The sequence below is a fragment of the Numenius arquata genome, chromosome 2 (assembly GCF_964106895.1).
Source record: "Numenius arquata chromosome 2, bNumArq3.hap1.1, whole genome shotgun sequence".
NCBI lineage: Eukaryota > Metazoa > Chordata > Aves > Charadriiformes > Scolopacidae > Numenius > Numenius arquata.
Genome location: NC_133577.1, coordinates 54,479,527 through 54,502,131, shown reverse-complemented (window position 1 = coordinate 54,502,131; position 22,605 = coordinate 54,479,527). Strand labels below are relative to the sequence as shown.

The 22,605-nt window shown below is 44.0% G+C and overlaps 1 protein-coding gene across 1 annotated transcript in view; it reads left to right on the top strand.

Annotated features, from left to right (window-relative positions):
• RALGAPA2 (Ral GTPase activating protein catalytic subunit alpha 2) overlaps positions 1–22,605 on the top strand; it is a 139,726-nt gene that overhangs the window by 87,717 nt on the left and 29,404 nt on the right. Inside the window, exon 37 of the mRNA XM_074168019.1 lies at positions 767–894. Within this exon, the coding sequence (XP_074024120.1) occupies positions 767–894 (128 nt within the window). The remainder of the gene's footprint in view (positions 1–766; positions 895–22,605) is intronic.

Here is a 22,605-nt window from a genome sequence, read left to right as displayed (position 1 = left end):
AATGTGCATATACGTGCAAAATGCACTGATGGTAATTATGGAAGATTTAAAAACTTAACATAAAAAAATTGGGGGATTAATATCACTATGGAAGTTTTGGTGTGGAAAACAATGTGGTCATACCATTTTATGGTAAAAGAATGTACTGTACTGGTCTTCTGTAGTGGGTCTGATGCTTATTATTCCAAACATCCCTAATACAATGCAAGATACAGTAAAAGTTCTGCTAGCAAAGGTACCACCTGACCAACCCTGCCAACCTTGCTGGTAATCACAGAATGATATGGGGTTGGAAGGGACCTCTGGAGATCATCCAGTCCAACCCCCCTGCCAAAGCAGGTCCACCCAGAGCAGGTCGCACAGGAACGTGTCCAGGCGGGGTTTGGATGTCTCCGGAGAAGGATACTCCACCTTCTCTGCATGGCCCTGCGCCTGCAGCCTATGGAGGTGGTTTGTTTCTGGGCTCTTCTGCTGTACTTGGAGGAGTCTCTTGGTGCCCGTGATCTAGAGAGGAGACCCGGAGCAAGCTAACACTTGTAATGTAACCAAGTAACTTCACTGTCTAGAGTGGGCAGTGTGAAACTTGCCTCCTCTTCCCTCCCTGGTGCCTTTCTCAAGCAGCAGTTGCCTTGCTCTGAAAATCCCCCGGGAGTCAGGCATTTTGCTTCTGAAACTTCTGTTGGAAGTTGTTCCCGTGCTCTACACTAACCTTTTGGCTTCCATTTGCTCGGCTTTACACGCCTTGTTTTTATTTTGGGATCCGCAGGTGCCATTTTTTGGTCCTCTCTTCGATGGAGCGATCGTGACTGCAAAGCTGCTGCCAAGCCTCATATGTGCCACGTGCATCAACGCCAGCCGAGCCGTCAAGTCGCTCATCCCGCTCTACCAGAGCTTGTATCCTTTCCTCCCGCTGGGGCAAGGCTCCCCTTGGTAGGGTTCTGACTTCTGAATGTTCTGCTGAGGAGAGGTAAGCTATAGTGAAAATCCTTGCCATGTGATTTTACTGGGAAAGGTCAAAGCTTTCGCCGCGTCAAGCTCAACGTTTTCACTCACTCGCACCTAGTTGCCATCCAGCACTTGAAAAATAAGATCATAACATCACAAGAGCGTTCTCACCAGCAGCTTCGGACTCGCTGGTGGTGGACTTGGGCTTTACACTGATGCTGTGACCTGTAAGTAATGATAATACTCGATTTTCTTTCACACTACTGGAAGTTACCTACAGTGTATATTGGGCTAATAGACAAAGCTCAGTCGTGTTCTTATCTTATTCAAAGTAGTAGTCCGATTGACTTTACTGGGACTCGTTGCATTAATAGGACAGATGGGATTTGGCCTCAGATATGGACGTTTCGGTTCCCAAATTCCAGTTTCATTCCGATGACGTCTGTGTTTGGGCATTTTCAGAACATATTTTCTAACAATTGCTGGAAGATGACTTGATGGTATGCTTCTCTGTGACAGAAATTGTAGCATAGACTTTTATTCTTGTGTGATACACAAACCAACAGCGTTATTGCTGGGTTTCACTTATTCTAGGATTTTCTCGTGATGCTGTAACTATGGGAGAAACATCTTGTAGCTTGTTTTGTTAATCGTATCACTTATCTTTGGACCAACACACACTGCGCTTTTTCTTTGGGGAAGCTTTTGATTTGAGTGTTTTTCTAACCATATGACTTTGAGAAAGAGTTTGTAAATTAAGTGTTTTGATCTTCGAAAGAACAAAACACAAAATATCCTCAAAATATTGTTGTTTTTTTTTTTTTTTAAAGGCTAGATTTTTATCCAGTATACTTTGCAGAAGTCGTCAGAAATTAAAAGTAGCATTGTGGTTAAGTAAATTTGTATTATATTAACTTGATTGTGTACTCATTTTAAAACAAAAGCAGTTGGTGGTTGTTGCATAAGCAGTTGAATGCAGTACATCAGCTGCAAAACAGTGGTCATACCTAACAGATGATTCAAAACTTGCCAAGTTTTCCGCTTCTTTTTGATGAGAGAAATCTAGCTAATTACTAAAATTCTTCTATGCAGAATTTAGCTTAGTCCATCTGTTTCTATAGTCAATGTATAATAATAATAAAATAGCAGTGTAGTAAAATTAACATGAATAACAGCAGTTACAAGAATGACAAGATCCTGTCGCCTCTGATTGCTATCCCAGCGCCTCGCTCCCGGTCGGGATTCTCATCCCTGATCCTGCTCATCTTTTGGCTATCAACGCTTTGTGAGCGAGCAGCTCTCACCAGCCTGCTGTGCTCCTGCTTTCCAGCAGGGTCTCTCTCTGGGTCCCTCCTTGTCCCCGGGGAAAGACGAGCAGCACAAATAGGATAGCACGTGCCACTTCTCAGCATATGTTTGAGGTCTAGCTGAAGCAGCATCTGTCCCCAGATTCTTTTCTTCCCTTTTTTTGTGCCTGCTCTTGCACCAACGATATCTGCAGTGAATCAACTGCCGCTTGTCTGTTTGATAAATGAAAGTGGATTGAGAAACTTGTGAAACTGGACAAAGATGACGGGGTGGGAAGATCCCATCAGGACAACACTGGAGTGGGAAAGCAAGCGGTCCATAACTTTTCAATAGAGAATAAAACACTTCTAGATATGCTAAAATTCTTAATGAGCCAGAAATTGGAACGTAAATGTATAGAGGTGTAAAGGGGGTGCTTGAAGCCATCCAATGCGCTAACACTGCTCTGTCGCTCCCAAAGGAGAGCTCTGGTGTTTGCTAACTGCGGATGAAAATAACTCAAAGGTGAACAAACTCAAAAAATCTCAATAGAAGGGAGAAATAAAAAGCAATAATCCTGGAAGAGTACTGAATGATGTTTAGCAGCACATTGGATGTCACCGTGCGGTTCGAGTGAGTGCAGAAAGGCTTGTGTACGGCAGAGCTGAGGAGTGGTCTGCCACCTCTGTTTGTCACCTGTTAAAAGCCACCACCCATAATAAGGGTTAGTAGCTAAAAATTTTCTCAATTAAGGTGTGGTTAGAAATTGCTTGGACACTTCTTCTGGCGTAAATGGTTCACTGGCTGTAAGACACGGGGGCTGTGGCGCTTGTGGTGGAGCAGGGGCCTGATGCTCGCTCCTGCCTGGGAAGGTGGGAGGGGAAGGAGCTGGTCCCAGCGCCCGCGGGAAGCGCTGCCTGCGTGGGGTCGCGTGCCGGGGAGCTGGGGCAGCATCTTGCCAGGAGTGACAGCTGAAGTCACTTGTTGGAAAGTCTGTAAACTCCGGTTACAGCTGCACTTGTCAGGGGCTTTAAGGGAAGTGTAATCAGCCACAGAGATTAATTTGCATCTCAATTAGGAAAGAGTCAGGAGGAAGCATAGGGTCTGTTGCTGGAAGGTTGTGGAAGAAATCTCATCAGGCACAAAAGGCTCCCAAGTCTCCGTGCTCCAGCGAGTGGAGGACAATATCCGAGTCCGGTTTCCATGGGGACCAGGACCGCAGAGCCGCAGAGAATCTCGCTGTGCGCTGTAATCGCTTGGTCATGATGACACAAATTCCACTGTTGTACCTAAATACATTTTTCTGTTCTCTTTGAAAATGAGGAAGGTAACTATGGCAGACTGCATCAGATAATTTTTTTTTTAAAATCTATTTTTAATGTTTATGTAACTGTTCCTTTTTTAAGGAATTTATTACGACGAGAAATATGCGTTAAAAAAATAATTAACTATATTTAAACTTTAGTTTAAAGCCATTCTGGCTACAAGTTCTTTGTATACATCAAATGGCATGCGATGGCATTACACAGCAGCAAAACCAGGATAGCTAACACATAGCTCACTTGTCTTTTGGATGGCTAAAGCTCAGTTGTCTCTGTAGCTGCTGCAACGTTTACATGGTCGTGGGCGATTATCCAGTAGTATATGTTCAAAATAACCAATTTTTTCAGGAGTGCATTCATTCTTGGTGCAATGAGACATTGAGACTGAGCGGCTGCAGCCCATACTAATTGGTGCTCTCGCCATCCTCAAGTAACTGTTGAGTGCAAGAAAACGTGTTTCAGCAGCTTTTTCAGGCAATAATTTTTATTTTAAATATGCCTGTGTATTTCACGGAAATCATAAGCAATAAGGTGGCTTAATTTATGTAAGAACAAGGAAGAATAATATTTAAACTTACTAAAATTATGGTATAAAACCAAACATTTATGCAAGTTTTTGAGAGCATTAAAGCAACCTTTTTAAGTGCTGGGGAAAGGAAGGAACAACTAACCTCAGAGAGAAATTATGTATCAAAACTGAAGTTCCTCTTAATTAAAACCAGTTAAAGCAAAGGTTGCTAATTGTCAGCATTTAAGAATAATGCAACTCTATAAGCAGAATGCCTTAGGAGATGAGAGCAGGATGAAAAACGTTGCATTTGTGATTTGGTGCTTTGGTAATTGTAGTTGAGTTGAGCAACACCCCCTAAGCAAGGGCCTGTACTGGTTCCAGTAATCTTGAATATTTCAAAAAATGGCAGGGGTGATGGTATAAAACTGCATCTTTGTGCTCTCTTCCATCTTGTGTTAGTTTTATGTCAGAAAGGGTTTTTGAACATTTTTGCTGCAGCCCTAAGCTGCACATCTTTGGGAGCTGGGCGGGGGGAAAAACAGGCTTTGTATTTAAGTCTTTATTATGAGTCTGATTTACAGCTGCTGTTTAAGCTGACAGTTTTTAAGCTCAGGTGCTAATAAAGCTCAAATTATGAAAATATAACTAAGTCTGCAGGTGTCAGGTGCTTTGGTTTGGTCCATAATTTAATGTTGGTCTCCAAAAAGACTTTGGGATTTAGGGATAGTGATGTCTGAGCACAAAGCTCCCCTTAGAACGCATAAGGAAATGCAGTTTGGATGCCCAGAATCCAATTGTCTTTCAAAATGGAGCAGTTTCCTTGCTCATTGAATTAAATTGTTCTTGTTCAGAGACTTGTAAGTTGGTCTCAGGTTTTTCTTAGGAAATTTCATAAGCGAGATGCTTATTCTTTCCTATCTCACGTGTTTCATAAAAACAATAGAGATAAACATCCTGGATTCTTGTATCTTTTATCAAGTTCTTTCTTTAAAAAAAGAAAATAGTAGTGCAAAATTATCTTTGCAATTAAGTCAGCCATTTTTTAAATTGCATTGGCTGAGAGATTGTACCAGACCTTGTCTGTTTTAGAAAAATGCGTTAAGTTTAAGGTGGAGCAATGCTTTTTGAGCTTTTTAGCCTTTTTGCCAACTTCTTAACTGGAAGGAAAAGCTTCTCAGAGTTTGAAAACTGGCCAAAGTGATGAAGAGGAAACTTGGTGAATTGCCGTTATGGTCTGTGAAGTTTGTCAAGTGGCCCCACGTACCTGGATGTAAATGCCTGTATCTCTATGTTTCCACTCTCCTACTGAAATAGCTTCTTTCAAATTGAGAAATTATTTGAATTGGAAGAAAAGTAGGATAGATTCTGACAAGTCTGAAATGTTACCCCAGGTTTGAACAGCTTTTTGTAAGCAGCCTACCGAAGGGTAGAAAATGACCCTACGTGCAAGCACCAGTTGGCTTCTTTCATGTGTTCTTCATTGATTTCTTGTAGTCTTCGAATTTTTTTCTTAGCAATTTAAGCTGACATGTATAGGGAGTTAGTGCCTGTTGGGGTTAATTGCGAATTAACATGTTTATTACAGAATTATCTTTTTAAGCACTCTCACTTTTAGGATAAATTCGTTTAGTCTTATAGGAAAAAAAAAAAACAAAAACAAAAACAAAAAGAGGGGGGTTCTTATTCTCCTTTTTCATTCCCGCATATTTTTCGTACTCTTGTATAGCACTGTGGTCAGAGTACAGCGCTGTGGTGCTCTACAGGGGAAGAAGAGATAACTGATGGGGTGGGCATGCAGACTCGTCTCTGTCAGCCGCTATTTTTGTCATCGAAATTGTCCGTTTCAGGTAGCTGTGCAAACGTTCTTGGAATTGTAATCGTAACAAATCTCTAATACAAGCTGTGCCGCTTGTATTTCCTTTTTTCATTAATATAAATGGAATTATATAAGGGCTGATCTAAATACTCTTGGTCTGGTAAGAAATAAAAAATCACCACAGTGGCAGGGTGCGGTATTGTTTACGAAGTTGTTTGCGTTATTTGTTGTTTATTCAAAGAGAAAACCTGAAGGTAAGAGAGTTTTAAAATCTTGTTGAGTTTATTGGGGGTGTTCACAGTGCTTTGCTGCGACGTTAACGCGTCTGTGCGTTAGACGCTGACGGTGTCTGTGCATTGGAGCAAATGAAAAAGAGCACGATGAGGGTGCGGACCCTTTCCGTAATATCTGAGCACTGGATGTCACCGTTTCCCTGCTCACCATTTGTAATGCTGTTTATGGGCCAGGAGAAAACACGGCCCTTACTTTGGAGAGGTAATTTGATATATGAATAACTCCTAAAGTTTTACCCACTGTAATGGATATGGTATCACTACTTCACTATCGCAAACAAGCGGTTCATTAGGATAAAACCAAAAGACCATCTAAATACGTAACAAAAAAAGATATCCGTAATTTTAATTCATTTTATTGCATCCAGATATTAACATATCTGCTATATATTACTATGTCATGTCCGGAATCAAGAAGATTAAGCAAAGAACATCAGCTTTGAATTCTGAATGAATTCCTTTTGTTGTTTTAAGCCAATTTGCAATTAACTTAATGTAGAGTGACTTATCTGCTTACCTGCATTATCAGAGCCTAAAAAAGAAAGATATTTGCTATGATGGGTTTAATTGTGTGAATGACTGTCATGTATTTTGTAGGTGCATGTAATGCCAGATGCCTGAGAACACATTTTGTGTACCTTTCAAAATGTGCTGCTTGGAGCTTGCATTTAGAACTCTGCTTTGGTTATAAAGGGGTGTTTGATGGTACTGTGAGAATAAAATAGAAAGCCTCTTACTCTTTTTTAGAGGAGGGTTCACAGTGTGCTCCCTTTATTTCATCCAAAGAAGTTATGCCCTCGGGCTATATAGATGCTGTTAGAAATTACTATGAAATTCGAAAGCATGTGTCACAGGAGCTGTGACAATTTATGTGACATGGCATCTGACAGCGTTCTGCCGAAGCGATGGGTTCTGGCTGGCGGGAGTGCCTGTCTGCAGTCAGTCCTCTGCTGCTTTGTCTGTAGGGAGCAGCGGGTTTAACTCGCCGCCCCTCGCTTCTCTGGCGGTTGCTGCCACCAGCCCTCACGCCAGGGTCTGAGTTTCGGGCAGAAGTATTTCGTCGCAGCAGCCTTGGAGGGATGCTGACGAGCGCGGCGGTGGCCGTACGGGGTGGTGTAAAGCAGCACTGACCTTCCTTCTGCAGCGCAGCTCCCCGCCGGAGCGGATCGATGGCCGGGCTGTCTGTCTCTGCGGCTGCCTTCCCTCCTCGCAGCGAGAACCTTCTCCAGGCAGCGATCGATGCCTCTAATCTGCTCCAGCCTGTAATAAGTCATGCGAGGCAAAGCTTTTAGGTGGCATTACATGGGATTGTGGAGGCGGCTCTTCAGCTCTTATTCATGGTGCTCTTCATAGACTCGCAGAGAAATCTACTGCATCCCGCTTGTGAATATATAAAGAGTATATAATGCTTCTGTGGATTTAAACTTCACACGCTGCTGAACGATGTAGGGACACAATGGTTTAAATTTCTATTTTTTCGTGCATGCACCTGCCCATACCTGTCCCTGTTCGTGGTCCCTGGTTGCACACACGGCTTGTGTACGCGTTACTGTGACTGCTCATGAGCTTCACCGTTTCACAGAAGGCGAGGGGAGGGCAGCAGGGAAGTTTGGGTGTTAACAATACGGTCTGTTTTTCTGCTATAGCATGGGGCATTGTTATTCTTCTCCATGGCTGGAAGCTGTAAAGATCACTGAGTGGTGTTGAGAAAGTCCCAAGGTAATTCTGTAGCAGAGTTTTAAACAGCACTAACTGCTGCCCCTCCTGACGACGATCTCCGTACAGAAACTGTACTCTTCAGTAAGAGTAAATAAACCCCAACAGTTTTAATGGCTTTTATTTGCTAAGTGATTTAACGGAGAATTCCAAAAATGAACCTGTGGTCAAGTGACATCATTAATATAATGGGGTTTTTAAATAAAAAGTGAATTCACTGTGTGGTATATGTTGGAAATAGGAAAGAAAAAAAAAACCCCACCCAAACTTAGTTTTGGATTTGTTAAATGATGTACGTGTGCACTAACTGAAAACAAGCTTCCTAAAATGCACAGCCATACCTCTTTGGCCCCAACCAAAGACTGGAAGATCATGGTCTTGCTGGAAATAGTATAGTACGTAAAGTAAAAGCAGCAGATCAGAACTGGGAGTTGGGAATTTGAATCCGAACTCTCCTCTACCACGGAGAAGCTGCTGCTTTGAGTGAAACCCTTGGTTTCCTTCTTCCATTTTTTCATCAGTAATACTTTATTTGTTCATGGATGATTTTGCAGGAAACTGGGGTTTTTATTTAAGTGCCGCCACGTTGAACTTGAGTTGTGCACAAGGGCTCGTGTACCACTGCTGCTCTTAAGATTGCTGGGAGAAATGTCTACCCAGTTCCAGTCAGCGAAAGCCTGATACGGTTTGTACCCTCACGAGTAAAATGCAGTAGATTTCTCCGCCAGTCTGTGAAGAGGGCGAGCAAGCAAGGGCTGAAGAGGGGTATGTATGGCTTCTGAGGTTTGTACCGACTGGCCGATGGCTGGTAGGTGCCGAACGGGGTGCTTAAAGCGGCCTGACGTTGGGCGCATTTCTAGATTAACTGGCCACTCGTCTGTCACCCGCCTGCAGCCTGCTGGCTTCGGTGGCGCTGCTGGTGAAATACCTACAGTTTGGTGGAGCCGGCCGTGATCAGTGTTTCCGTTGTTCTCTGTAAAAATAAAAACAAGTTGATCAGAAGTGCGGTTTCGTTAGGGTAATCGCCCCCTACCCAGGGGGCTTGCGGGAGGCCTGGGAGGGAAGTCTGCCTTCAGCTCAACTTGCGATAACAAACATTAAAGTCAGTATGGTATAGGCTTTTTGTTTTTAACTAACCAGTAAATTTAACTTTCATAGCAAGATGGGAGCTCCCGCTCTCTTCAAGTAAGATACACAAAGGTCCAAACACCTATCGCTCTGTGGTTTATGTTTTCTGTCGTCTTAGACAAAGAACCTTTCCCGTGGGTTTGATGAGAGGCTCTCTTTAAAGCCTGACAGAAGCAAAGTTCAGGTGACTGCAAAGTACTTCATTCAACCTTACGGGAGGTTTTGGTGGGTTTTTTTATTTTTTGTCCACTTACACACCGGGCAAATTAAAGGGGTTTGTGTTCTTTCTGTGTATTTTCAAAATAAGTTTGGATGATTTTGCTGTTCCGCCCTTATTAACTTCAAAGGGATTTGTGTAGCCAAACCCCACTGCATCTTTTGGAGACTTGCTTCTGAACCCTCACCTGCACTTTGGATTTCCTATGGTTATTGTTGGTTGGTTTTTGTCACAAATTGGGGGGGGAGGGGCAGAAGAGAGTTTTATCATTCAGATAAATAATGAATTTCAAGTCCATTCAGGACTTTAATTCAGCAAAATGCAGTAGATTTCTCCACCAGTCTGTGAAGAGGGCGAGCAAGCAAGGGCTGAAGAGGGATATGTACGGATTCTGGGGTTTGTGCCCACTGGCCGATGGCTTTAAAGCCATCGATGGATGAATTTAAAGTCCATTCAGGACTTTAATTCAGATTGTGCAGTCCTCGCACGGACAAAACACGTTGTGGCGTGGGGTGGGGTGGGCTTTGGGGTGGGTTTCGCCTGACTAAGGGTTGTCATCTTGGCCCGCTCCCCGCAGGGCTGGCAAGAGTAAAGATGACATTTGCAGGTGAGCGGAGCCGGGCGCCCGGCCCCGAGCCCTCGCCGCGGCGCTGGGGGGGCCGTAGGGGCCGCAGTGCCCTTTGGAGGAGCGGAGTGGGCTATGGTCTCCCGAAACCTGGGCCACGCGGGACCCGACAGCGCCGGGGGTCGTATCCCCTCCGGGGCAGGCTTTGTGCGCGCTGGCCCTTTTCATTAGCATGCTGGCCGGCGGCCGCCGCCGCGCGCTGGCTTGGCTTTGCCGGCTCTGCGAGGAGCGTGGCCAGCTCCGCTAGCTTACCAGCTGTTCCTGCTGCTCCCGACAATGTCCAGCGTGTTCGGATCACCGGGTTCCTGCGCTCGCCCGCCGCCCGCAGACAGCCTTTCCGCTGGGGATGCCCACGTGGCCGCCCGGCAGCAGCGGCACCGCATAAAGTAGCAGCCCCTCGCATGGCATATGGTGTCTGGATTCATACAAGATGCAAAACTATTCTGCCGCTAATGCACAATGACTCATAGCATTGCTAATTTTTCCTAACAAAAGCCCACTTCCACACCCACACTTTTAACCCCTCAGGCTAAAAAGCCTCTTCTTTAGTTTCAAAGCCTTGGAAATGTAAGGAGGTGGCTTCTGGATCAATATATGAAACCCTATATTTATTTAAAGCATATGCAAGTTCTAACGCTGATTTTAAATTTCAGTAAAACGCAGGTTTCAATTCGCTGTTCTAGCATACTGTAATTTATTTATTTTTTTTATTTTTTCGTTCCAAAGTGGGTTCATTGTCAAATGCTGGGACTTCTTAATTTTTTTGGCAATTATGTATTACAAAAATAGTCAAAGTCAGCATAGATGGATAATACAAAGCTATTTTCATTTAAGAGCGAATCAAAGCAACGTAGCTAGTAGATCTACAATGACTGTGTATGTGACAGCGCAAGTTACCAAGCTGCTTATTGTAAGAAGCTTGTAATATCTGGCTGTCTCTCCTACATACTAGCTCTTTGGGGAGAAAAATAATACACTTTCCAACTAGAGGGAGCTGCTGGTATCGCTGATGCCGATTCTTAAGCTTCCAGTCTAATTCCTTTGTGCAGAACGCACGGCAATCGCTTCTACGTTTTAATAAAATTAAGTTAAATCACCCCGAGTGATTTAGATTAAAAGGATGCGTCTTAATTTCTACAGTGTAATCATCGAATTAAACTGCAAAATTCCGTGAAAACTAAAGCACATCCGGGTTGCGCGGCACAGGGGTGCTCTGCATGGATGTGGCATTATATAGGTCGTGAAAAGGCTCGTTAGAAGAGGGAGTGAAAGGCTGAGGCTCTGCTCGCTGTCATTAGGAGACAAAACGCGTGCGGGAAGGACGAGGAGCGGGGAAGGGAGCGGGCGGCGCGGCAGGAAGCTCCCCGCTGCCCTCCCTCCCAACAAAGGAACAAAGGGACCTGCGGTGAAAGATGAAGGTGGCCGAGCTCGGCCGTTCGGGCTCCCCGCGAGCAACTCGGTACAGGGAACCGGCACTTGGGCAGGGTTAACGCTCCTGCGGGGGATGTTTTTAAGGAGAAGTCCTGGCTTCGGAACATCTTTACTTAGGGGATAGTTGGAGAGCTTTTGTGGGGCTGGTGACTCCAGGCTGGCCCGCTGCACGGTTCCCAGTGGGTCCGGCACGATGTGCCATGGCTGAAGCCCGGGTGCCAACCTCAGACACTGGGGTTTCCATCCAGCGAGGCAGTGCCCAGGTCCCTGAAACCTGCGTTCGCGGCTCCACAGGTGCTAAGAAGGCGCAAAGGATGCAGAGGACCAGCTAGGTGTGCGCAGGGGCATTTCCATATGTGCGTTCCCCGACAACCCAGGCACTTGCATTTATACAAACGTGAAATCGCCAATATAGGTTTACATCATAAACCTGGGGAGGGTCTGTTTCCAAAGGCCTGCAGTGACAGGACGAGGGGCAATGGTTTTAAGTTGGAGAAGGGGAGATTTAGATTGGATATTAGGAACAAGTTCTTTACCGTGAGGGTGGTGGAACACTGGAACGGGTTGCCCAGGGAGGTGGTTGAGGCCCCTTCCCTTGAGATATTCAAGGTGAAGCTCGACGAGGCCCTGGGCAACCTGGTCTAGTTGGGGGTGTCCCTGCTGACTGCGGGGAGGTCGGACTAGATGACCTTTGGAGGTCCCTTCCGGCCTGGACCAATCTATGAATCTATGAATCATTTTTTCAAACTTTTCTATTTCTCTTTTAAAGAAAACGTGATTTCAGTATATGTTTTTCATGAACCATACATGCTGCAACCACTTCATTCAAAAGCTAAGAAACCATTTTCTAAAAAGGAGAAATGTTTTTAGGCTTTGAATTTTCTTAATTTCTTTGTTTTTCTCTTAGTAAAAATGAGCTGCTGAATTCAGTGTTGACTGTGCTTTGAGAAGGCGAGACTAGAACACCTTCTGACATCCCTCCAACCTGACTGATTCTGTGCACCTGATACTAAGAGGATGAGTCACAGAATTGTTGTGCCTGTTAGATAAAAGCTTCTTTAATGAGCACCATAATCTTATATCATTCTTTAAAGAGGAAAGACTTTCCCTCTGCATGAGCTTGAAAAACTTTTAAAGCCATCCTGTTACTGGGGACTCTTTTATTAGGTTGGGGACATAAACATGGAGGCAGCAAGAGAGAGGAGAAAGCTATTTTTTTTTTTTTTTTCACAGTGGGTTTATTGGCTGGCGTATTTAATTTGTATTTTTTCTTTCCTCAGTATCGTACTTTTGTGTGTATTTCACAGTAAGATTAACTGTCAGGGTTTTAGTGTATAAACAGGAGCAGATGGCTTTTAACGATTTCTTAAATCTAATGCTAAGTAACAATCTAGTACATGTAGAGCATTTTCTGGTTAAAAAAACACCAGACCACCTCAGTTCATTTGCTGTTTTTTAATACTTCCTCTGAATTGGCCTGGCCCGGGTTTTTTTGAGAACCGGTAACTGTAACTTCTGCTGAACAGCTCGATTTATTGTACCTATTTAGTGTTATCCATCTCGTTCGTTTTCACCTGTGTAACGGTGTGGATGATAGTATAAAATCTTGCTAGTCTACAGGTTTTTTTTTGGCTTCCTTAAATAAAATAGGCATTCTCCTGCCCACCTTTCAGCTGGGCGAAATAGTGTTGTTCAAGTAGCAGTTGTTTCACTTTAGAAATCTTAATGTTATCTCTGTAACAGACAAACTCGGGGTTAGCGCTGTTTTTCATAACTGCCAAGTCTGGATACCAAAAATGCAACGTCATGAAGGCAAAGCCATTCAAAGTTAGAAAATAATCTCAAGCTGGCACACGTTTTTCTTTTTCCTTGTTCCTGAAAGATCTTACCTTAACTCGGGCCATCCCTGTGACTCTTAACTCACTCCCCGGTGTTGAAATTTGCTGATGATACCAAGTTGGGTGGGGTGGCTGACACCCCGGAGGGCTGTGCTGCCATCCAGTGAGACCTGGAGAGGCTGGAGAGCTGGGCAAGGAAGAACCTCATGAGGTTCAACAAGGATAAGTGTAAGGTGCTACACCTGGGCAAGAAGAATGTCAGGCACCAATACAGGTTAGGCGTGGACCTGCTGGAGCCAAGCTCCGAAGAGAAAGATCTGGGAGTCCTGGTAGACAGCAAAATGACAATGAGCAAGCAGTGTGCTCTTGTGGCCAGGAAGGCCAGTAGAATCCTGGGCTGCATAGGGAAGAGTGTGGCCAGTAGGTCGAGGGAAGTCATTCTCCCCCTCTACTCTGCACTGGTGAGGCCACAACTGGAGTATTGCATCCAGTTCTGGGCTCCCCAGTTCAAGAGGGATAGGGAACTGCTGGAAAGAGTCCAGCGAAGGGCAACGGGGATGATTCAAGGATTGGAGCATCTCCCTTATGAAGAAAGGCTGAAAGAGCTGGGACTCTTTAGCCTGGAGAAGAGAAGGCTGAGGGGAGACCTTGTCTATGTTTACAAGTACCTAAAGGGTGGGTTGAAGGAGGATGGAGCCGGACTCTTTTCAGTGGTTCCCAGTGACAGGACGAGGGGCAACGGGCACAAGTTGGAACATAAGAGGTTCCACTCGAATATGAGAAAGAATTTCTTCACGGTGAGGGTGACAGAGCCCTGGAACAGGCTGCCCAGGGAGGTTGTGGAGTCCCCTTCTTTGGAGATTTTCAAGACCCGCCTGGATGCAGTCCTGAGTAGCATTCTCTAAGCAATCCTGCTTCAGCAGGGGAGTTGGACTAGATGATCTATACGGTCCCTTCCAACTCTAAAAAAATTCAGTGAAATTCAGTGAAAATTCAGTGAAAGTTGACTCCTGGAGTTTTGAAGGGCTGTGTCTGCCAGACTAACGGCGCTAAGGCGACAGAAGTGTAGCAGTACAGAGCAGGTGAGAGCGGTACGGAGCCGTTACTCTGGGGGATGAGCACTGGAGCTGATGTTCAGAGGCTTCACGTACCATAACTGACATCCTCCCCCTTACCACCTCCCTCTCCCCGCTGCCAGCGTCTAGTGCAGCTGGGAAGTTCAAGGCTCTGAAAACACCATTTTCCGCAGACGGCTCCAGTGGTAAGGAATGGAAGGAATGGGTTATTTTTGCGTCCTTCATTTTTAAATAGAACTCTGTTATTTAAAGGTCCGGAGTTGTAGGAGTAGCAGTTACACCCACAGGTACCAGTCTGTATAACCTCAACCGCGCAGCTTGCCACCTAGCCGCATTTTCTAACTGTGCTGGTTTCAGACAGCGGCTGTACCTGACGTTTGACATCTCCATTTGACTGGGGAGATAAAAACAAAAACCGCATGGGTGTCTTTTTATTTCCAACAACGTATTTAATGTGCGACAAAGGGTTCCTGTGCTCTTCGTTTCCGTAACTGGTTATTTTTCAGATCGCTGCCTTGTTTGCTTTGCGGTTGCTAACCCTTTAGGTACTGCAGTGCCCTGCACCCTCCTCCGGCTCATCAATCCTCCGGGGTGTCAGAGAGGGACAGTGCAAGCCTTAGAGTTAAATCACTGAGCGTTTTTATGGGCCTGGCAGTAGAGAGGAATTGTTCCAATCCCGAAGAACTGTTTTTAATTCAGAAACGTTTTCTTTACAGGCTTTCGCAGAGCCTGTTGGTTTTTGTGCTCCCATGTTTTATGACTTGTTGCCGTGATAATTCAGCTCATCTTACAGGTTTCTCTAATTGTGATTGATGTGTAATCATTCATTTTATTGAACCTCATTAAGGTCTGTGAACCTCTGTACCAACTTACAGTAATTAGAGCTCAGATAGCCATTCCATCTGTTCACAAGCACTGTTTAATTAATGAACTTTTAACGTGTTCTTTGCCTTGTAAAAGCCCTTAGTATTCTCAAGTTGTTGAATAGGATTTGCATGCCAGCATTTCCGTTTTGTTTTTTTTTTTTTTTTAAATACCACAGCAACATGCATTTTGGAATCCCAAAAGTCAACACACAAAGTACTGGGATCTCAGAAAGTTTGAATTTTTAATGTCAGTTACAATACCCTTAAAGCTGGTGTTTACAAATAAAGGACTTGCGTGGAGTTTAGTGTTCTTTCTTTTTAATGCCCAAGCCAACAATTTTTAATCTTCCCTTTTAACATTGAAGAGGGTATACAGAGACCAGTAAACAAAATGGTTCATTTTTCATTTTAGCACTTATTGGAAGAACATTAGAAATATGATGGATGCAGGCACACATTTTCCTCCCCTTGTATTTCATCTTCTTGTTACATTTAGAGCATCAGGACTGAGACAGCTTTGGTTTTTTTTGTTCTTTTTTTTTGTAGTATTCTGTATAATGAGATTTTAGGATGGAGTGGAAGCCACCAGTGCTGCTGGAGTTATCATAGAGACTATTGTACTAATGGTCCAGAATTGCGAGAAAACAGTAGGACAGAAGCTCCTAAATAAGTATGCGTGCTGCTTTACCTCTCTGCATTTTGACTGGGCAGTAACATGCTGAGTCAGTGATTTATGCAGAATGAAGCAATAGTTGCATTTTTTTTTTAAATTAAAGTGAATTTCTGTTCCCTGATCAGGCGGCAGAGACAATGTTTCAAGCATCGGGATTTTTAAGAAAATCAGTCTTAGAAGACTTCTGTACATTAAGAACATATAGTCGCATAGCTGTGCTGAATGTGAATGTCAAATTACTGTCATGACCGACGTTGGAGCTGGAGAGATTAGTAAAGGAGAAAAAGGGTGCTTTTTTCCTGGGGCGTTTTTGCCTTCGGGATCTGTTGCTGGCTTTTCTATGCGGTGCAGCATTGCGGTACTGTGGTTGCGCTTTACCTAATTTGGATTGATCTGTGTTTACCTTAAATATTCAGGACAAGAATCAAGTCATACTGCTCGACTCTCCCAAAATCCTTTTCCGCATCCAAAGGCAGACCATCTGTCCGGTCCCGTCATTCTTTCCTCCCCCAGCAGGCGTTTTAGCCTGTGCTTTGAGCAAGGCCTGGGTATGGGGCTGAACGCACTGTGTTTGGAAAAGTGAACCATCCAAATTTCAGATGTTATTTGCAAGATTAGTATAAGGAGCCCCCGGGTTTTGTTGTACCTTCGGTGTGCTGTTCTGTAGCGTTGCGGGTGTCGAAGGGAAGCCACAGGCAAACTTTTCCGTGTCGTGACAGTTCTCGGCCACGTTAATCTTTTGTTACGGGTTTTCCTCATGCCACTGTCCTCTTTTGGACCAATTCTAACATGACTATATGGAGTGTTTTCATTGCCTTCAAAGAGAGATTTCCAAAAGAGTTATTTTCAATACCTTTCCAGTATTTCCATATGCTAACTCATCCTCTCATTGCTGACCCCACACTTTAACAGGCCGTTTAGGCAAATCTGAACGTGGTCTGCTGCTCTGTTTTGTAACCGAAGTAGTTTCTGCAAGAAAAATGTGGTTTTTTTTCCTCAAGCTTTTTGGGAAGTGCACATGTTTTGTTCGGGAACGTACCGGTTTGTGCGAAGTACCAGGTGTGTGAGGCTCAGCTTCGGTGGCTCCGCTTTCTCCACTGGTGACATTCTGCAAGTCAAAGGCTGTCATCTTATTGAAGATCTTCTGAGATACCGTTTCACTGGCTGTGATTGAGTTATAACTAAATGACTTAGGCTTTTTTTTTTTTCTTTTTTTTTTTAGGAACAAATTCATTCGGCGTGTGCATTTAATAAGGCTCGTTTATAAAATCATACCATTCCTTTGGAAGCTGATAGTTATGAGCACGCAGTTCTGTTTACAGGAAGAAAACTCTGGGATGTCATTTCTGCACAGCCCCTTTCCTGCTCTCTGCAAGCACTTGGACTCAACAGTTTAACACGTTGTCAGCAGAAAAAAAATGTGCAGACAATCTTGGTGAAATTTTAGCAGCAAGCTGAGCATCCTGATGAAGGAATGAGAGGAGAAACATCTTGCCTTTCTGTCGTTTTCCCTTCCCTCCCGTTCTTCCGCAGGCAGGTGGAGGTCCATCTGGTTGTGTGGCCGTGAGTAACTGTCTTGCAGTGATCCTCCAAAGCTGCTGTACCTCTCCAAGGCGTGTATCTGCTGAAGGTACTCTCCTTCTGGCTGCTTCTTTAAAGGAGCGGAATAAAAGTCAGTTTTGCTGAAGTGGGAAAGGGCTAATCAAAGTGCTCCCGTCTGCAGTGTTACCCCGCAAGAAGTAATGATTTGATGGAGAGGGTGCAGAGAGCTGTATCAGCGGGGTGCTCTTGCAGTGTTTGGTAGTATGATGCTCTTGGCGTGTGCTCTTGTTCTCTGGAAGTGCTTCTCTATGGACTTTGCTGAGCAGAGAGCTGTCTAGGTCAAACAGGGTAGCTCCTTAGCGTTTGCTTCTCTGGGCCCATTGACTCAGGTCTTCTACAACATGAGAGGACCTACATGCAGAAATCTCTGCACTTACTACAGCAGAATGAGCATGGTTAGTGTAGTATATGTTGTATACATATTTTAGCAATACTTTCTTTTAAACCTATAAGCACAGGTCCCGTTCGACCCTTAGCTAAATAGAAATGCTGATTAAGTGAATTACGCTTAATGTTTTTCTGTGATGGGTAACTGATTATAAATAATAGACATTTACATGAAGATTTTAATATTTCCTGTTATTTTGTTTACTACTAATTTCTTAATTTTTTTTTTCATTTTATGATTAAAATATTTATAACAGTTTTTCTGAATGTTGCTTGTAAAATGTGTTTTATGTTATTTGGGTTTATTAAGAGAGATAAAGAAAGATGTTCTATCAGTGGTTAAATATTATTGCATGTTAATCTATATTTTAAAAGTTCAAAGACGGCACTAGAACATCTTTCTCTGTTCTTTTAGCTGTTGGTAAAGATGTCCTTGTATCAAGCATTCACATTTGTGTGAAAAATAGAATTCAGTTCAATCCATGCATAGATTGTCAGAAAGATTAAAGTGTGCATCATGCAATTTTTCTTCTTTCAGAAAGGGGCCTTTGATGTGCTAATGTTCACTTTCTCTCTTTTCATTCAGAAGTGCTGGTCATTGTTTTGAGCTGCGGAACAGTATCTGCTTCATATAGGCAGATTCTAATACCCCGGTAGCCAAACCTTGCCCAAGGTAGCATAATATAAATATGCAATAATATTAATGGCATTATACACCGGGATCAGATAACAGTGTGCCTGCACAGATAAATACCACGGCAAAGCCAAGGCATTCATTGAAAATAGGTGTCGCAAAAAAAGCCAAATATTTAATTTCAAATAATCCACTTACGTGTGTCAGTGTTACTGCTGTTATACCAAGTCACAGAATTTGGTTTTAAAATAGAAAGGAGGTTTGGTGGTGCAATAAGCACTGCAGTCTGTTAAAATAACTCTTGAAGACGAGGCTGTAATGTATTTCCAAAGTTAATTAGCAAGTGAAATTATTTGGATGGCCTCATCTTGTGTTGCAGTGGATATTTTCCAGCAAATGGATGAAATTTTACAGGCTGCTCACAGGACCAATTCGCAGCTCACGTAGCAGGGGATTGATGTAGGTCATGACACAGTCACAGGAACAAATTTGCATGGAGAAGGGCTGTTTATAGCTACTCTCACTTTTGCCGAAGACGCCGATTCTCCTTTTGTTATGGACTGTGAAGAAATAGTTCCCTGAATCCCTCGTGAAGATAAATATGGAAAGCCTCAGTGTGTAGCTGCGCAGGAGTTATTTCAGTGTTGATTATGTTCCCTAGAAAACAGAATAGTTGACAGTTGAGGGATAAAAACTGTCTGTTTTTAAATTGGGTGAAATGTGGTGGTTGAGTTTTGAGTAAGTTAAATAAACTTATAAACTAGCCTCTGGTGATGGATATTGTAGGAAAGTGCCATCGAATATGCTCAACAGCTTTCTGCTTAGAATTCAGAAAATTTGCCTATTGTGTTTCTCAAGCAGTAGAAAACTATAGCTTTCTAAAAGCTGTAATTATAAAAAATAGTAAGTTGCAAATTAAACAGTCAAGTAGGGCATGTTCAAAACTGTTTCTCATATCGTTTCTTATTTTAATTAATTAAATTTTGATAAAAAGATGGTAGTTCAGAAAGCTTTATAGCTGCACAGGTATTTCATTGATAAACTTAAGTCTTAACAAAAACTGGAAAAAAAAATTGAATAAAGAAAAATCTTACATGCCTGCACTTGAAATATTTTCTGGTGAGGTACAATGGCACAGCATTACTGCTGAGTAGCTTCTTCCCTAGGTCAGTGTCCCTATATATTCTCCTTCTCTGTTTATTTCCACCAACTTTGATGCTTCATTAAAAATTCATCTTCTACTCCCCCCCCTTTCTCATTGGGATCCCCATTATCTCCTTTTATATCTGAAATGACTCAGCAGTTAAGGACTTCAAAGAACTTCAGAAATTCAAATGTCTTCGAAAAATAGTGTTAGCACTAAGAAAATGATGCCTTTCGGTGGAAGCCAAGAACATGAAGAAGACTTCCTGGGTATTTGCTGTCTGTTTCCGTGATGGGGGCTGTGCAACCTGGACGCCTTCCGTGTCCTGAAACCGGTTGGTCAGGCTGACCCCTGGGCATCCCGCTGAGGCTCGTGCGCCAGGTATTGAGCTCCCTGGCACACGTGTTTTGTTAGGATCCTTCTTTTATAAAGCTGGAGACGGTGCTTCGAGGCACATGTCGGGGAAGGGCCAGCCCAGGAAGTGATTTGTGGTCATCTTCAACACCGTACACAAAGGAGCGTTTCTGTGCCGTCCAGAGAATGAGATGTGTCAGAAAGATCTGGCAGGAAGCAGATGGAAAGGGCTGTGCAGACCAGAACAGCTCTGCTCTTTCACTGGGGGCTCGTAGGCGGTTTTTTTGAGAACCTTGGAGAAAGGGACCAGAGCTGCGCCCTTGTCACCTCTCCTGCCTGGTGTTGGCTCACGGGGAGCGTGAGCAGAAGTTACTCCTGACTCTCGTGTAGGATTTGCACTTTGCATCGTAGCTTTCTCTACGGCAGTACTAAGCTCATTTGTTTGTCTTCTCAAATCAGATTAATTTTCCATTTTAGCAAAGTGCTGCCGTTCTGTGAATCGGCCATAATCTCATCGCGGTGGAAGTGCATGCTCCGTAACCCAGACACCTCGGTGATGGGCAGGAGTGGCCAAGCCTCTGCCGCTGCCCCATTGCTCGTGCAGCAGAGCTGCTCACCGACGCTTTCCCCGGTGCCTTTGTGGGACCCCGATCTTCTGAGCCGCCTGGGGGGGGGTCTTCACCACGGGGATGGGTCATTCCACCTCTTTCCCCTGTGACACGTAGCTTCCACGGCCCAACTCCAGCCTGTCTCTTGTGCTGCAGTATGTTTTAATAGCTTTTAATTTGAAAACACTGACTAAATGCCCCGATCCGGAAAGGTCTCCGGTGGCGCTTCATCTGTTCTTTCCAACCGCTTTGCTGGTTTTTTGACGCCCTTCACGTTGTTCTATTTCTACCTAGTTTCCTCCTATACACAGCAGTAGTTTGTCTTTTGTTCTGTCTTGGGGCAGTTCTCAGTCCTTCTCTTCTCGTTCCATTATGCGTTGTGTTACCTGTGTGCAGTGGTCTGTTTTCTGATTATGTCTTATCCTCACGGGTTTTTTTAGAGTTAGTTTAGAACTGGCTACTTCTCTGGGGCATTTAAACAGCGACTCTCAACGAGGGCAGCGTAGCCAGCCGGGCAGCCCTTCAGCATCCTCCCCAGTGCTGTCGCTCCGTTTCCACCACCGTTTCTCTTGTGCTTGAATTAAGAAGTTGGTTTAAATAGTATATCATGCTGCTCAGTCATTAACTCGCCTCTTGCCCCATAATTAAATGTGACGATAAGACTCTATGCCCAACTTGAGTTACTTAAAACCTACGCGGAATTTATTTTTTTTTTTAGAAAACCTAGAACGTTTAGAAGAAATCGGCAGCAGTGAAACTATTGCATTAACTCGCCTTTGTGTGCAGGAGTCGCTTACATTTTCTGTTTTGCTTCCTCCCCTCCGCTCCCACTTTTTAAGTAAAACAAGCAGATTTCATAAGCATACACCAGAATTTTAATGTACTCCTTTGGGGAAGTGGAGAGACATCACAGCATGCCCGCTGGCTGAGCTGTGCAATGAAAGGGGAATCCCTTCCCCCTACTGAGAGGTCACTTCCAGGGAAAAAAAAAAAAAAAAAAAAGTTATTTTAAACGCTGACTTAATCATCTGCTTTTGGGGATCAAATTTTTCCTGAAACGACTGCGTGCCCACGACAATGCCGGGTGAGCAGCCAGCGGCGGGTGCCTACCGCTGTACCTGTTGCAGGCTGCGTGCTTGAAAAGAGTATTTTAATTTAATGGATTTTAAGCAACATTATTCAAAGATCAACAAAAGGCATACTGTGTTATATGAATAAAAGATTTCCTCGGGATACTTGTTAACCCTACAATGCCTAGCTAATGTAATTGAAGTGCAACCACCTGGCAGGGAGATTTCACAGTCAGCTGCCAAGGAGGGCCCCGGACCGGAGTACCAGGTGTTGCGCTGCGCCGGTCTGATTGTCGCGGAGGAACAAACAGCGTGATTGCGAGGGGGGGGGGGCTGCCAGCCAGGGACCCCGCTCCCGGGGCTCCCCGCCGGGCTCAGGTAGAGCGGGAGTTAGAGAGACTCGTACGGAACGAAAAGGGGGCAGCGGGAAAGCATTGGCTTGAAATTAAGCCCCCACGAAGAGTCTCGGGGCCTCGTGGCTCACAGAATCAGAGCTGAGAAGATGTTTTTCGATGTGTTGTTTCTCTTGCTCAGAGCCCCGTGCCCAGGAGATCCCTTGCTGTGTCCCTGTGTCTGCTCTGCTTTGGAGTATCTATAACAGTTATGAATATGTCAGATTATAATTTTAAACCTCCCCCTCTATTTTATTTTATTTTTAATTTAAAGCTGGGACATCCCCACTGATTTCTTCGTGGTCTTTTTCTAATTTGTTCTTCCTTCCTACCCTCTAATGTGGAGCAATTTCCCAGCCTGTATTACTGCAGCAACAAGTACATTTAGTGCTGAGCGTCTTGCAAATGGTGTCACTCGTAATGGATGCGATAATAAGCCCCACGGTTACCTGTCCCTGATTGTAATGAATGGAAATTACCAAGTGGAATAGACCTGAAACTGAGCCATTTAATGCTAGTCCCAGAAATAATGAAAAGATCTGTAATAAACTAGAAGGGGCAAAATTATTTTGTGTAATTATATTTTGTTCTGGTTGTAGCTGCCTGATCCTTATACTCTTATCAAACTGACAGTGATGGTTTATTAACCTTTAGTAGTTGAAAAAATATG